Source organism: Scomber japonicus, chromosome 3 (genome assembly GCF_027409825.1).
Source record: "Scomber japonicus isolate fScoJap1 chromosome 3, fScoJap1.pri, whole genome shotgun sequence".
NCBI classification, from domain to species: Eukaryota; Metazoa; Chordata; class Actinopteri; order Scombriformes; family Scombridae; genus Scomber; species Scomber japonicus.
The window spans coordinates 9,667,422-9,680,843 of record NC_070580.1 but is presented as its reverse complement, the minus strand read 5'-3'; the positions used below and the strand labels follow the sequence as shown (position 1 = coordinate 9,680,843).

Sequence of the window (13,422 nt, the reverse complement as noted above, 5' to 3'; positions counted from 1 at the left end):
CTGAAGAAGGGAAACTACTGACCTCTTAGTGATGCAGCTACAGTTAAATGTGTGCCAGGTATGGGTAGTCTACATTTTGGCACAGGTGAAGTGACTCCCTGCTGATCAACATCTGGTTGCTTTCTGTTTACAGGATGATTATTCACATAAATGAAATATAAAATAAATAAAATAAAATTATGTTTAAAGCAATGATTAACTTTTGTTGAGGTGCAAAACAAAGTAAAACTCACCAAAACAGTCAACTTTTCTCATTAATATGTAATGACAATTCTTCCACACTGCATTTTAAAAGTGGATGATGAGTCTGTTTATCCTCCTTTTCTATACAGTACTGTTCTATATTACAGAGGAACATTAAAGGCACAGTGAAGACCAAAGAACATCTGTGATGAGCTCATCTTGTTTCAAATATCTCTGAAAGTCAGCATGGAAGTCAAGTAATGTTTGAATAGTCAACATCATTATACATTTGAATGTACATATAAGTCTAAATTACTAAAACTGAATTTAAAAATGATAGTTCAATAATACAGTAAAACAATATACAAAAATAGAAAGTGATTCAGTAAATCCAGCGTTTTGTCATTCCGCAGATGTAAATTGTTGCTTTATGCTTTCCTCTGCTGTCACCTGAATACTGTGTAATTAGATGTTATTGGATGATATCCGTTATGTGTTCTGGATAAGATGAGTTTTAATCTGACAATAAAAGAGAATGCAAGTCATGTGGTGCTGGCATATTTTAAAGGAAAAGCTTCAAAAAGCTTCCTGTTCTTTCCATGCAGAAATTTGCTGTATCACACATACAAAAGGGAAAAATAGGTCTTTGGAATCTGTTTTTTGCTAAATCATATGAGGCTTTTCTTTTTTCTTTTTTTTACCTCATCATTTGGTCTAACCTGTTACTGTTTTTATACTTTCTATTCTGAATATTCACCCTGTGACCACTGAGTGGGTGTAAAAGTATACAGTAACTGTTGATTTCACCAGTTATTTGCTGCTCTGGGTGTTTAAGTTGGTGTTGGTGCTTGTGTGGGATGATCTGAAAATGCAACTGCTGCAGAACAAAATACATGAAGAAAAATAAAGAATAAGTGAATGAAAGTAACCTGGCATTAGAAGTGACCTGTTTATGGGCAAAGACAAGAAATAAAACACTATAGTTCCCTCCATATTCAACTTTCCCCCCATATATAGGATACAGTATTTATTGGATAGTGTATTTAATGTCCTTTATTGATTGATTAACTACTATATCTGGACTGCCTCATAACTTGGTTTCTAATCTCTGTTCCTCTATGAAGGATTTTCCACAGACAGTGATGGCCTTAAACTCTTCTGCGATCTCCAGCAGGGTCTTTCCTTTAGTCTCAGGCAAGATGAAGAAGGTGTAAAGAGAACCCAACAGACACACACAGGCGAAGATCACAAAGCAATACGAGTCCAGAGCATTCTGGGACAGAGGAAATGGACAATAAAGCATCAGGACAAAGTTCATGTTTTGACATGTTACATAGTCTAATGGTATTGATGGTATCTTTATCTTCAAAATCAAGATAAACTTCAACTTGTTGCTTATTTTTGGGTGGGTTTGTACTCACAATAAGGAATGGGAAGACTAGGCCAAGCACAGCGAATAAAGACCAGCGCTGGATTCCCATTAGGACTAATGATGCCATTCGATTGGACTGGATGAAAATCTCACTGTTGAGAGTAGCTGTTGCTCCCGCTGGAAGAACCACAGAGACGACACAGATGATTGAATTAATTCTTTTTACATGCAAACATTGTTCCTCTGCAATCCATTAGAACAGTGTGAAATGTATTCAATTGCCATTCTGTTAAGCATTTACCTGGTCCTCCGCAGAAGAAGATTATGAAGACGATGATCAAACCAGCGGCAATATAAGGAACCCAATAGCTGGAATCCTGCATGCATCACCAAAATGACAAAATTACTTAGTGGTGTCATACAAAAGTGCATCACATTCACCGAAGAAAAAACTGAATAGTTTCTTCTTAATTATGAGATCTTCTCTGGTAAGATCTAGACCTCATAATTAAAACCTTCTCTCACAATTATGAGCTACAGAAGGAATCATTTCAAGATAAGGTTTCCAATTCTTTTCTTTTTTTAATTCAATGCACCTAATTAGTGTCAAGCTTCAGTATTCAGATAGTTTTTTGTTTTATCTGCTGAGGCTTTGAGATAACAGCTTCTGAGATTTCTGCAAATGTGATACCATAGAGGTGAATAAAATTTAATTTATCATGTTCATTGAGACTATCTTTCTTATTAGAAAGTGGTTCCAGTTCAATTTGTGGATTAATCAGACATTGTTCCTGGGAGGTATTTTGTCGCTGGGTTTTTAAAAATGTTATCTTACAAAACTGTAAGCACCATGGACAGATTTCCATTTGTTTCCATTGTGTCTGTGTGGAGGCAGTAATCTCAGAGTCAGATATTTAAAAACCTGTGAAAATGAAACCAAAACTATTACCTCTGTGGCTCAGGGATTAAAGCACTGACCACGAATGACAACCAGTTTCAAAAAACAGTCTTCCGTGACTTGATTTCACACATGGCTAGATCTTTTTCAGTATTCAACAATGGCAGATTTACCTTTAGGTTGAGTGTGACAGTGACCAACACCCAGCAAGCAGACATGACACCATAACCCCCCCAGAACAATGGCCTCCTGCCTGTTGCCTCAATCAGCAGACCCTGACAGAGAGAAAGGTAGAATTAGAATACTTGCTATTGGCTGGATTTCTGTCATAAAACAACCTATACACATACACATATAACACTTTTCCACATATTCACCAGGAAATCATGCACACAAAAGCACACAGATCCAAAACATAAAATATAGACATACAAAAACCATTTAAAAAGAGCTGTTGAAACAAGTGGTAGCAGTTTGAAAAGCTGAAATATTGACCAAAGAGTCTTTACTAGGAGGTAAAACTAAAAAAATAGCAACATTTCTTTGCCAAACTGAAAGTCCACATAAAGAAAAGACAGCCTGTACCATTAAGGAGATGGACATTTGGAGTGAAAGAACTCAGGTACACACTGAGGGGGTTACTCACACAGGAGATTGAGGTGAGGATTTCAGATACTCCGAGACCAAGAGTGACATAGCGGATCTTGTCTCTCGGTATACCCGTCTTCAGAAAGATGTCAAAAGAAAAAGTACTGATCTGGGAATTAGGGAGAGAAGCATTGGTTTTTTGGTTTTTTGAGAGGCCATAATGTCAATTCTTGGGTATCTGTTGTATTCAGAGCCACTTAGGGACCGTCCTCACCGCAGACATGCCTGATAACTGATTGCAGCAGTAGATCAGGGACATGCTGAGAAGCTGCCATCGGACAGTCCTGTCCCTCAGGAGCTGCAGAGAGGTTGTGGGTGGGGCTGCTTCAATTGCTGCCTGCTCAGCCAGCATCTCATCCATCTCCTGTTTGAAGTCACCTTGACCCCACAGACTCTGGAGAGCTGTAATGACAAAGATCTGAGAGTAAAGATTATCTAGAAGGAAAAGATAACACTGCAATACAAATGTGACCTACATCTTCCATATAATGAAATAATGCACTTTGTATATTTTGTGGGACATGTATGGTACTTTATAGGCCTCTTAATGGTTTTAAACAATGTGCTTTTGATACTTTTACTTCAAATGCATTACTTACTACACTAAAGGCCTTTTTGACACTTATGACTCAAATCTTGCTTGATGAATTTCAGGTAGTATTTCTTACACAGATGATTACATTAGATTTTAATACTTAATAGTTTTGGGCAATGTTTGGATATGAGGAAACATACCAACCTTTATGACAAGCTTTAACATCACCTTTCTCTATGAACAGGTATCTGGGAGCCTCAGGAAGAAAAGGCAATGCTATAATCTGAACCAAAGAGAAACATGCAGGGACACAGAGGACGACGTTCCACAGCTCCTCTCGACCAAGGATCTCACTGAAAATGGAGGAAAATCAAGTAGTGCAGTTCAGTTTTTTTCTGTAGAAGATGAGTACTTTCCGACACTGAGTCGAAGCTCTTTTGACACAATCCACTCAGTGTGTCTCACAGCTTAAAAATTCTTTGCTAACTCATGTTCTTCTCTTTGTCTAAATCTCCTTTAGTAAAAGAAATATGTCAGTAAAATCTTGTATATTTAGTGTAGGCTGAGCTTCATTATTATCTTAACATACTGCATGCATACCTCAGTCCAAAAAACTGTCCAGAGAGTTTGCCGAGTGATGTAAAGGTTGCTGAGGTTAGAGTCACAACGCCTCTTATCTTCCTGGGTGAAATCTCACCAAGGTACATCAAATGGGCGCTCACTCCCAAACCTGCAGGTCATGAGAGGAGTCAGGTAAATGTTCTCATGTATTTATGTGTGATGTATTATTCTTGTCACAGAATGTGCACCTACCTGCTGTGTAGCCATGCAGGATTCTTGCCACAATGATCATTTCATAGGATTTGGCCCCTTTACTTGTCAGCATGATCCCTGCTGCAACAATGGCAATAAAGCTGTTGCAGATCATCACCCTTTTTCTGATGAAGGAACACATATCCCTTTAAGTCCTGTATGGATGATAAACACTTAACATTGCATTTAGTGTCTTACTCACCGTCCAAGCATGTCTGAGATAAATTTGACACTGACAGCGCCAAATAGTCCCCCAACGGCGTACATGGAGACAATAAGAGACCAGATGATTGTGACCGTCGCCTCGGGTGGAGGCTCTTCATATCTGTCATACCAGCTGCTGTTGATGAAGCGCTTTATGTACTGCAGTGACAGATTTAAGGGAGAAGATTTTATAGTTTGAACTCTATTCACTTTGTAAGGAATGAAAACAGAAAATAGGCTCAACAAACTCTCCCTACTTTCATTCAATGACTGGAGGTGGAACTCAACAGGGTGTGTTTGAGTTGAGTTTCTAAATTTAGTGTAGGAGCTCAAAGAAATAGAAAGGTGAAGTTTATATTAAAAAAAGAGGTTATAAGTGATGTCTCTCACCGGTGAGGGAGAACTCAGGCCAGTGATGTGGTATCCAGATTGAAAGCTTCCTCCAATTCCCAAAATAATGATAAGGAACAGAGCGTTCCCACGGGTCTACAAGACAGTGAAGAGCACAAGTAGGCCCACAGTAGTGATAGAACAGGATATCTGGTTTATGAAATACAAAAGCACATTTTTATTTATGTCATAATCCTTGATTCGCATAATGTGATGGTCCTTTTTACAGTCAGCTATGATTTGGGTCTGCAGACTCACTCAAAGACACTAATAGTTTAAGTTCATTTAATTACTTCTAGATATTTTCCTGTAATGTACAAGCTCACTTGACACATCAGGCCTGGATTTTAATTATGTAGACAAGTCCATCATTTTAGGGTTATCAATTAAATGCTCCAACCTAAACCACTATAGACTACAGGAACCTGGAAGTTTTTCCTGAGCTGTCATATTGAATTAACTAAATCAACACTCCTCTTTACTGAAACCTAATTTATAAGGTGTAACATACTGTACGGTCAGTTTTATGTGTTCTCTAATACTAATTTTTATGAGGCAAATATATATGTGTGAAATTATACTCTAAACTGACAAGTAGCGTAATCATCTAGGATATCTTTTGGTGTAATTAAATGGAAATGAATACAGCAAACACTATTAATAAAATGTACAAGGAAAGAAATCTGGTCTTACATGAAGAAATACAATTGTAAAAGCATAGAGAAGATGCTAAATGTCTCCCCTAGATTAAGGACCACTTTGTGTATATCTTGATGACTAATATACAACTGCTCTCATGATCTCAATTAAGATATTTAGTAGTATTTAACTATTTTTATAATTTATAATAATGTCATGCAATCTATATTGATGTGTATTTACAGTTAAGTCAAAAAGACTCTTTCTGTCTGAAGCTAAACTGCCAAACTTTGGGGTAAAATAAACAATATTATATAATACTTGGTACACTCTTCCCTTATCATGTTTTTCTGACTCCTATAAATCACAATATATTTTATAATTTATAAGATTGTTCATCTCTATAAGTGCTCTGTTCTCCTTTTTGTTGTTTTTGAATGAATGGTGAACACAATAACTCAGAAACTGAAAAAGTGGAATGACTCAGCTAAAACAGTGGTTTGGATGAGTCATTGAGCTTACACAAACAACCTGTTTCATGCTCTAGAAAAAGCTTTTAAGTGGACGTCATCTGTTATATATTTTTCTTGTCAATTTCCCCTGTTGATAGAAATTTGTTTGAGCCAAAACATAATGTTCAACATCGGAAAAAACATAGCAACATTTGAATAATGTTTTATGATTTAACGGTGTAACAAGATCATATTTTTTCTTATGATGCAAAGTGTCATGTGAACACTTACATATAATGAAAATTAAATTGACTTCCAGTAAACACATTCAATAGAATTCAATAAAAGCCTACCAGCTGCCGCAGCACCGTTTCCATTCTGTCTCTAATGGCATGGACCTTATAGTACTTATGTTCAGACTGCAGGGACTCTGTTAAGTATTCCCGAGTGGTTATCATTAACTTTTCAGATGTTCTAACTACAAATAAAACACCCAGCAGTCTCACAGCCACCCGGACAGTGACTGAGTCACCCATGTTCCTTGTGCACTGGACTGATGTTGCTGTGCAGGACAGTCGGTATGATCAAGCTTGCTCTTATCATACATTCCAATACTGTGTTAATGCAGGGGTACAATAAACAGAAGGCAAACCACATAGCCTGTACTTTGTAGAAATGCCTATACATTACTCTACGAAGACTGGAAAAATGTAAACAGTGCCAAAAAGTGCTCCTAATGTTTTGCCCCCCTTAAGTAAGTTAATGGGATGGACAAAATAGTAGAAACACCATTCAATATAATGCATTTGAGCACAGCAGCACCACCCACTACGACCTCAATAAATAAACTTTGAATTATCACCTTTCTAATAATATCAACAAAAACTGAAAATGTATGAGTTTCTTTAAAGTAGAATTTATGGCAGAGCTGTTGTATTGGATTGCATTAGATTGCACAGGTGTGTACCTAATAAAATAGCCGATGAGTGTATGTTGATTTATTGTAGGCTAGCTGCAAAAATATGTGCTTGCTTTTATTGTTTTCTACCATTTTGTTTTTGTGCTTCTGCCTGCGTACTCTGTGAAGCACTTTGGGTATGTAATGTGTACATGAAAGTGACAAATTTCTCTTTGCACTCAGCTGTTGTTCCCAGTTCTGTCCAGCAGGAGGCAGTAAACAGCACTTTGCTTAGTTAAGTGTCCGGCTGTCTCCGCTCTTTTCCTCCCTCTATGACTGACAGTCCGACGGAAGCAACACTCCTCAGTGTTTTCCGTAGTCATCGTTGACGAGGTGTTTTCTGTCCACACAAAGAAAAGCTTTCCATTTCTCATCTTTGCTTATTTGATTTGAACAAAAAAAAATGCCGCTAGAGAACCTAGAGGAAGAGGGTCTGCCTAAGAACCCCGACCTTAGGATAGCCCAGCTGAAGTTCTTGCTCACAATGGACGGTCACCGGCAGGATGCTAAAGTGAAGACAGAGCTCATGGATGCTATCAAAGCTAACAGTGAGTTAGCATTTCATTTCGTAACGTTACCCTCACTTGTCAGCTCATTACCTACACGCTGCAGACATATATCACCGTATGCATGTAGACGTGTAGTGGAGTGTGTGCAAAATTGCAAATAAAAGCTGTTAAGTCCGTTAATTCACTTTATTTTTGACTCAACTAGCATCGCAGGAAAATTAGCTTGCTGGCTAACTTTAATAGCGGCTAGCTGACGACAAGCAAACTCTTGAGGAGGGTTGTGTGTTAAATGTTGCTAAAAATAGGTTAAATTATCATATTTCCACGCCTTGTTGTATCTTTATAGCTTTTATATGGCCACATATATAAAGAAAAAGGGACATAATAAGTAGTTTTATAAAGTTTTTTTTTTTGGTAGAAAATCGACTTTAATGTGTCAGGATGATAATTTTATGTCGTAAACGTTATTTAACTGAGACTGTCACACTCAGGTCAATAAGTAAAAGCATGTTCTCTGTGCTCCAGACATGGCACCGTATTATGAACCTCTGTGTAAGGAGCTGAAGTGGCAGCTGGACGGCGACCTGCTGAGTAAGATGAAGAAGGCCAACGAGGAGGAACTGAAGCGTCTGGACGATGTGCTGGAGGATGCAGAGAAGAGTCTGGGAGAGAGCGAGATACGAGACGCGATGATGGCCAAAGCCGAGTATCTGATCAGGATCGGAGACAAGGTAAGTCCTCCTCCTGTACGGATGATTTGATTGAACTTTCATCATCACCGAGCGGTTTATCTAGTCTCTCTGCCACTGTAGCAGGCAAGAATGAGTGATGACAATGGTTTACATGAAGTAGCCCTTTAATTAAAAGACACACTATCGGACAAAACAATTATTGCAATATTTTATTGCGAAATAATAATAGAAATATGGGTGTCATATTGTAAACAGATACATGGAACTGTTATCTCCAGTCTTCATCTTTTATTTGTTGACGTGTTACTGTAGCAGTGGCTGGAGAGACTTTTTAGAAGGTAAATCTTTAAAAAAGAAAAAAAAAAGCTCAGTAGTTTTGCTGACTTAACATTAATAATAACCTATCGGCCAAGACTTAACTCCATAATCATGTTGACAACATTTAGACTAAGGTGTGTTATTTCAAAATCATACATTTTCATTTTCTTCTAAGTAGCTAAGAGTTATTTGTCATTTGACAGTTCACATTAGATTATAACCTTAGCTTTGTGACTATTACACATGGTAGTGCTAGAAGGATGCAACATATCTTTAACAAACACTCTATTCAGGCGTCGTTTTAACTTAAAGCAACAGGCATCACTATCTTGACTCGTCAATGGGAAGAATTCAAAGTAATACAATATTTTCTTGATTAATTTGCTTGGAAATGTTAGAAAGTAGTGAGAATGCTTGTAAAGGCTTCATTCTTTTATTTGAAATGATTGACCAAGAGTCCAAAACTCAAAGATATGACAATGAAAAGCATGAATTAATTAAAATTTGTGAAGGTAAAACCAGCAAAAGTTTTACTTTGAAAAAATTAGAGCCATTATTCATTATCAAATAGTTGACTATTACTTTTTTGTTGAACAACTAGTTGATTAATCGACTAATCCTTGCTGCTCTAACGTCAAGTATATTTTCTCAAGACAATATCACTCACTGATTACTTTCCTGTTCAGTGAGCACTGCTTTGTATCAGAGCCAAAATCTTCATGTTTGTGTGGCACTTTTGAGTCCACCATTTACAATATAAGATTCTTAGTATTTTGGGTGACATGTATTCTTATAATATTACAGGAGTTGTATAGCAGTATGCAGAATGATTGTTTGTATTCTGTCTCAGCAGAACTGACTGACATTATTTGCCTCTGTGTTGTGCCTCTACAGGAGGGCGCCCTAACAGCCTTCAGGAAGACCTACGACAAGACAGTGGCTCTGGGTCACAGACTAGACATCGTCTTCTACCTGCTGAGGATCGGCCTCTTCTACATGGATAGCGACCTCATCACGCGCAACTCGGAGAAAGCCAAAACGTAAAGGCTCCGTTGTTCTGCAACATCTCCACTGACAGTCTCTGTAGTCTTTGAAGTACTCATTATTCTCCTCCCTGCACATCTCTTCTCTCCACAGCCTTATCGAAGAGGGAGGAGACTGGGACAGGAGGAATCGTCTGAAGGTCTACCAGGGTCTGTACTGTGTGGCCATCAGGGACTTCAAGCAAGCCGCCGAGCTCTTCCTTGACACAGTATCCACCTTTACTTCCTACGAGCTGATGGACTACAAGACTTTTGTAACCTACACTGTCTACGTCTGCATGATCGCTCTCAAAAGGCCTGACCTCCGTGAAAAGGTAGGCAAGGAGACATATTCCAAGATCAACTGCAGTTAAAGACAGAAAAAGGCAGCGAATTGACCACTAAATCATAACACATTATAACTTGCATATTGTACATTTTTTGACACAGTTGGCATCAACACTGCTGTTAAATGTGTTCCTCTGTAGGTAATAAAGGGAGCAGAGATCTTGGAGGTGCTGCACAGTCTGCCTACTGTTCGCCAGTATCTCTTCTCCCTCTATGAGTGCCGCTACTCTGTCTTCTTCCAGTCTCTGGGTAAGGATGCCTTATATGTATTCCATCATGTATTTTAAAAATGTTTTCCTGGTCATGCTCTGCCACACATCTTAGAATAAAAACTAAGAAAATGTCGTCTAATTGCGTTACAGCGACAGTGGAGCAGGAGATGAAGAAGGATTGGCTCTTTGCGCCACACTACCGCTACTACGTGAGGGAGATGAGGATACAGGCCTACAGCCAGCTCCTAGAGTCCTACCGCTCCCTCACCCTGGGCTACATGGCCGAGGCATTCGGAGTCAGCACAGAGTTCATCGACCAGTGAGTGTCCACACACGACGGCTAGGCTGTTCAGATCGTATAGTTCTACCAGATAATCCCACATAATTAATTGTTAGATGTGAGATGGTTTAACTTCTTTGTGTCTTTATTTGTAGTCAGAACTGTATTTGATGACTAAATACTGGAGACAGACAAAACTACACACTACGAATGGAAACCAATGACCTAAATCTTGCACCCAGTGAGCTTTACTTGTGTACTGTAATCGCTGTTGAGTCACTATTAAAATGGTAGAAAAGCTTTCTGGGAACATGAAGTGCTTTTTCCTACCATATGCTCCCTTTAAGGTTTTTGGGAAGCATCATGTTCTGGCTAACTGAACCGTATCTCTCCTCTCCTTCCTCAGGGAACTGTCCCGATTCATAGCCGCTGGCCGTCTCCACTGCAAAATCGATAAAGTGAACGAGATAGTGGAAACCAATAGGTAACGTTATTCTTCTTCAAACCACAGTACTTCCAGGAAATAACTATATAATTAGAAGCAGAGGTCTAAATTGTTTTTTCCTGTGCTCTTCCACAGACCTGATAGCAAAAACTGGCAGTACCAGGAAACCATTAAGAAGGGCGACCTGCTGCTCAACAGAGTCCAGAAGTTGTCAAGAGTTATCAACATGTAACTACGGAGGCCATATTTTTCTCATTACAACAAGGGGTCACCTTGCAATGTTCTTGGTATACCCACACCTTGTGGTTTGTCTGACAAAGTGACTCTTATATTGTGTATATAATAAAAATTTTGTTTAACTGTTCCATTTGTCTTCATTTCTTTTAGGAAAGAGGCAGAGACATCATTTCATATAAATAGCAGTATAAATTATTTTATTTACAGAAACTTGTTACAAAACAAATATACTATACAATCTTTTTTTCTTTAAATATTAATTCTAATCTATGTTTTGTTCACGAATTACATAGCAGCCAATACATAAGTCCAGCTGAAAATGATTTGATAATGTATACAAAAAAAAAATTCTATACACGCTTTTACATAGTATGAATGGTGGATTTATTTTTTCCTCCCAGACACGAGCTGTATTCTCTCTCTCACTTTCACATTCCAAGTCTATGGTGCTAGTAGAAAAACCAACCTCGCTATGTTTCCATCGACTGGAAACCATGACGAGATGTCAGTGGAGTTTGAGGGTAAACAAAAACACTTGATTGAATGTTTTAATGTACAACTCCCAGTAAACCAGAGGGGGGCTTAAGCCACACATTGACGAGAACACAAAATATTTTTTTAACGTCTTGTCTGGAAAACTTGGATAAACCCCCACCACCCACCCCAACCCCCCCTTCCCCAAAAAAAAAAAAAATCGCACAACACTAAGTGTTTCATACTGGGCAGCTGACAAGCTCAGGTTTTACCACATTTAGGGTTCATAGGCAAATTTAAAAGCAAACTCCCTAAACACTTCGAACATTCAAGTAAGGTAAAACAACCCAAAGAATACTGTCCTCAAACAGTAAGGGTGAAACAAATTCAGGCACTTTCTTTAATTTGATATTTCTTTTAAAGGCTGCAAACTACTTCTTTAAAAGCTGTGTTTCTAATTACTTGTTTGGCAACAACGATGCAAGCAGGTGAACTGTTTGAAAGTGTTCTATTTCCTTGCAGTGATTGCTTAAAGTCCCTTCAGCCTTATAAAAGAACTTAAGTATTTCAATCGTGAAATGTGTTTTAAGGTACACCATCTATGAAGTGTATGACTGAGGAGTCCGTGGAAATTGGTCAGACAAAGGGCACAACTTCAAGCCTGCAGGACATTTTTCAAAATCACAGGCTAATTGGGTCACATAGTAACATTTTTTGTTGTGTTGATTCATAGGCAACGTAAAATGTATTGTAAAAGCACATGTGATTGAGACCTTGCAAAGTGAATAAAGGTATCCTCTGTCATACAGACACATGCTACAGTGGCAACACTTCACCTTTGTTCCTTAAAAGGATCTCAGTACACGATTCATGAGATGCTTCAGCTTCTACATGTAGGCGTATTGCATTATATCGAGTTGGCAGTGAACCACTTCAAATAATCAAGTTCTGACTTTTCATCTTGTTTACTAAATAAATAATGACTTTTTTTTTCTTTTTTTAAATTGTACCAAAAGATTCAGCGTGTACGAAAAAATGCCTGTGCAAAAATACATATTTCACTATGTACAATTTGTTAACAAAATATGTATTCTCAAATAGGGATACTTCAATACTTGTTTTGATACATTGGCTACAAGAAAAAAGCTAAATTAAAGTTGTTTTTTTTAAAAAGAAAAAAAAAAAAGGAAATTGCCTCCTTTAACTTTCCACACTAACTGACATCAGTGGAGGTTCCATAAATTGACAGGTGTTGCCAAATGTTTCAATAAGTCCCGTGAAGCCATCTCCATGAATCTCGCACCATTAAACCCACTCGAGACCGCTCGAAATAAGCAAAAACGTCCCAAACGAGATGGGAGAGTATTGCCTGATTTAAGACTCCATTATGTCATAGGAATAGAGTATAATGCCTGGCTATCCATTCTACTGTGACAAATCGTTTGCAACTCACCACACCGACGTAGTATGACGGTGAGGCATTGAACTTTGAACATCCAGAGCTTGGGTAGTGGTTACACATAGGAGGGACAATCATACTCACAAAAGACAGCTGACGTGCATAAAGTTTGCTCCAGTTAAGACGTACCATACCTGATTCCCTATGTAGGAAAAAAAAAAAAAAAAAAAAAAACAACAAACATTACAATTCACATCTGCCCACAAACAGCTGTGCGTTTCACACAGCTCGTATGGGTACAAAGTAATTCTCTCAAGAGTTATTAGAGAAAAGGTTGTGGCATTAATATGGTTTGCACAGATTTTTCTTGATATCCACACAGGCAATGCACCAT

The 13,422-nt window shown here is 38.1% G+C and overlaps 2 protein-coding genes across 2 annotated transcripts; one reads left to right on the top strand and one right to left on the bottom strand.

The window, feature by feature from the left end:
- Positions 1-1,220: 1,220 nt before the first annotated feature.
- Positions 1,221-6,514, bottom strand: slc2a9l1 (solute carrier family 2 member 9, like 1). Its single transcript, XM_053316312.1, has 12 exons — positions 6,488-6,514; positions 5,044-5,139; positions 4,652-4,812; positions 4,450-4,574; positions 4,237-4,366; positions 3,841-3,989; positions 3,316-3,503; positions 3,100-3,210; positions 2,627-2,728; positions 1,857-1,932; positions 1,605-1,732; positions 1,221-1,456 (listed from the first exon to the last, which is right to left on the bottom strand). The coding sequence occupies exons 1-12, from the start codon at positions 6,509-6,511 to the stop codon at positions 1,271-1,273; spliced, it is 1,476 nt and encodes a 491-aa protein (XP_053172287.1). The 5' UTR covers positions 6,512-6,514; the 3' UTR covers positions 1,221-1,270.
- An 861-nt stretch (positions 6,515-7,375) lies between these two features.
- On the top strand, positions 7,376-11,282 carry psmd6 (proteasome 26S subunit, non-ATPase 6). The gene is made up of 8 exons (XM_053315367.1): positions 7,376-7,640; positions 8,127-8,332; positions 9,506-9,651; positions 9,749-9,968; positions 10,122-10,230; positions 10,344-10,512; positions 10,880-10,957; positions 11,054-11,282. Exons 1-8 carry the CDS (start codon positions 7,496-7,498, stop codon positions 11,148-11,150), a joined length of 1,170 nt encoding a protein of 389 aa, XP_053171342.1. The 5' UTR covers positions 7,376-7,495; the 3' UTR covers positions 11,151-11,282.
- Positions 11,283-13,422: the final 2,140 nt, after the last annotated feature.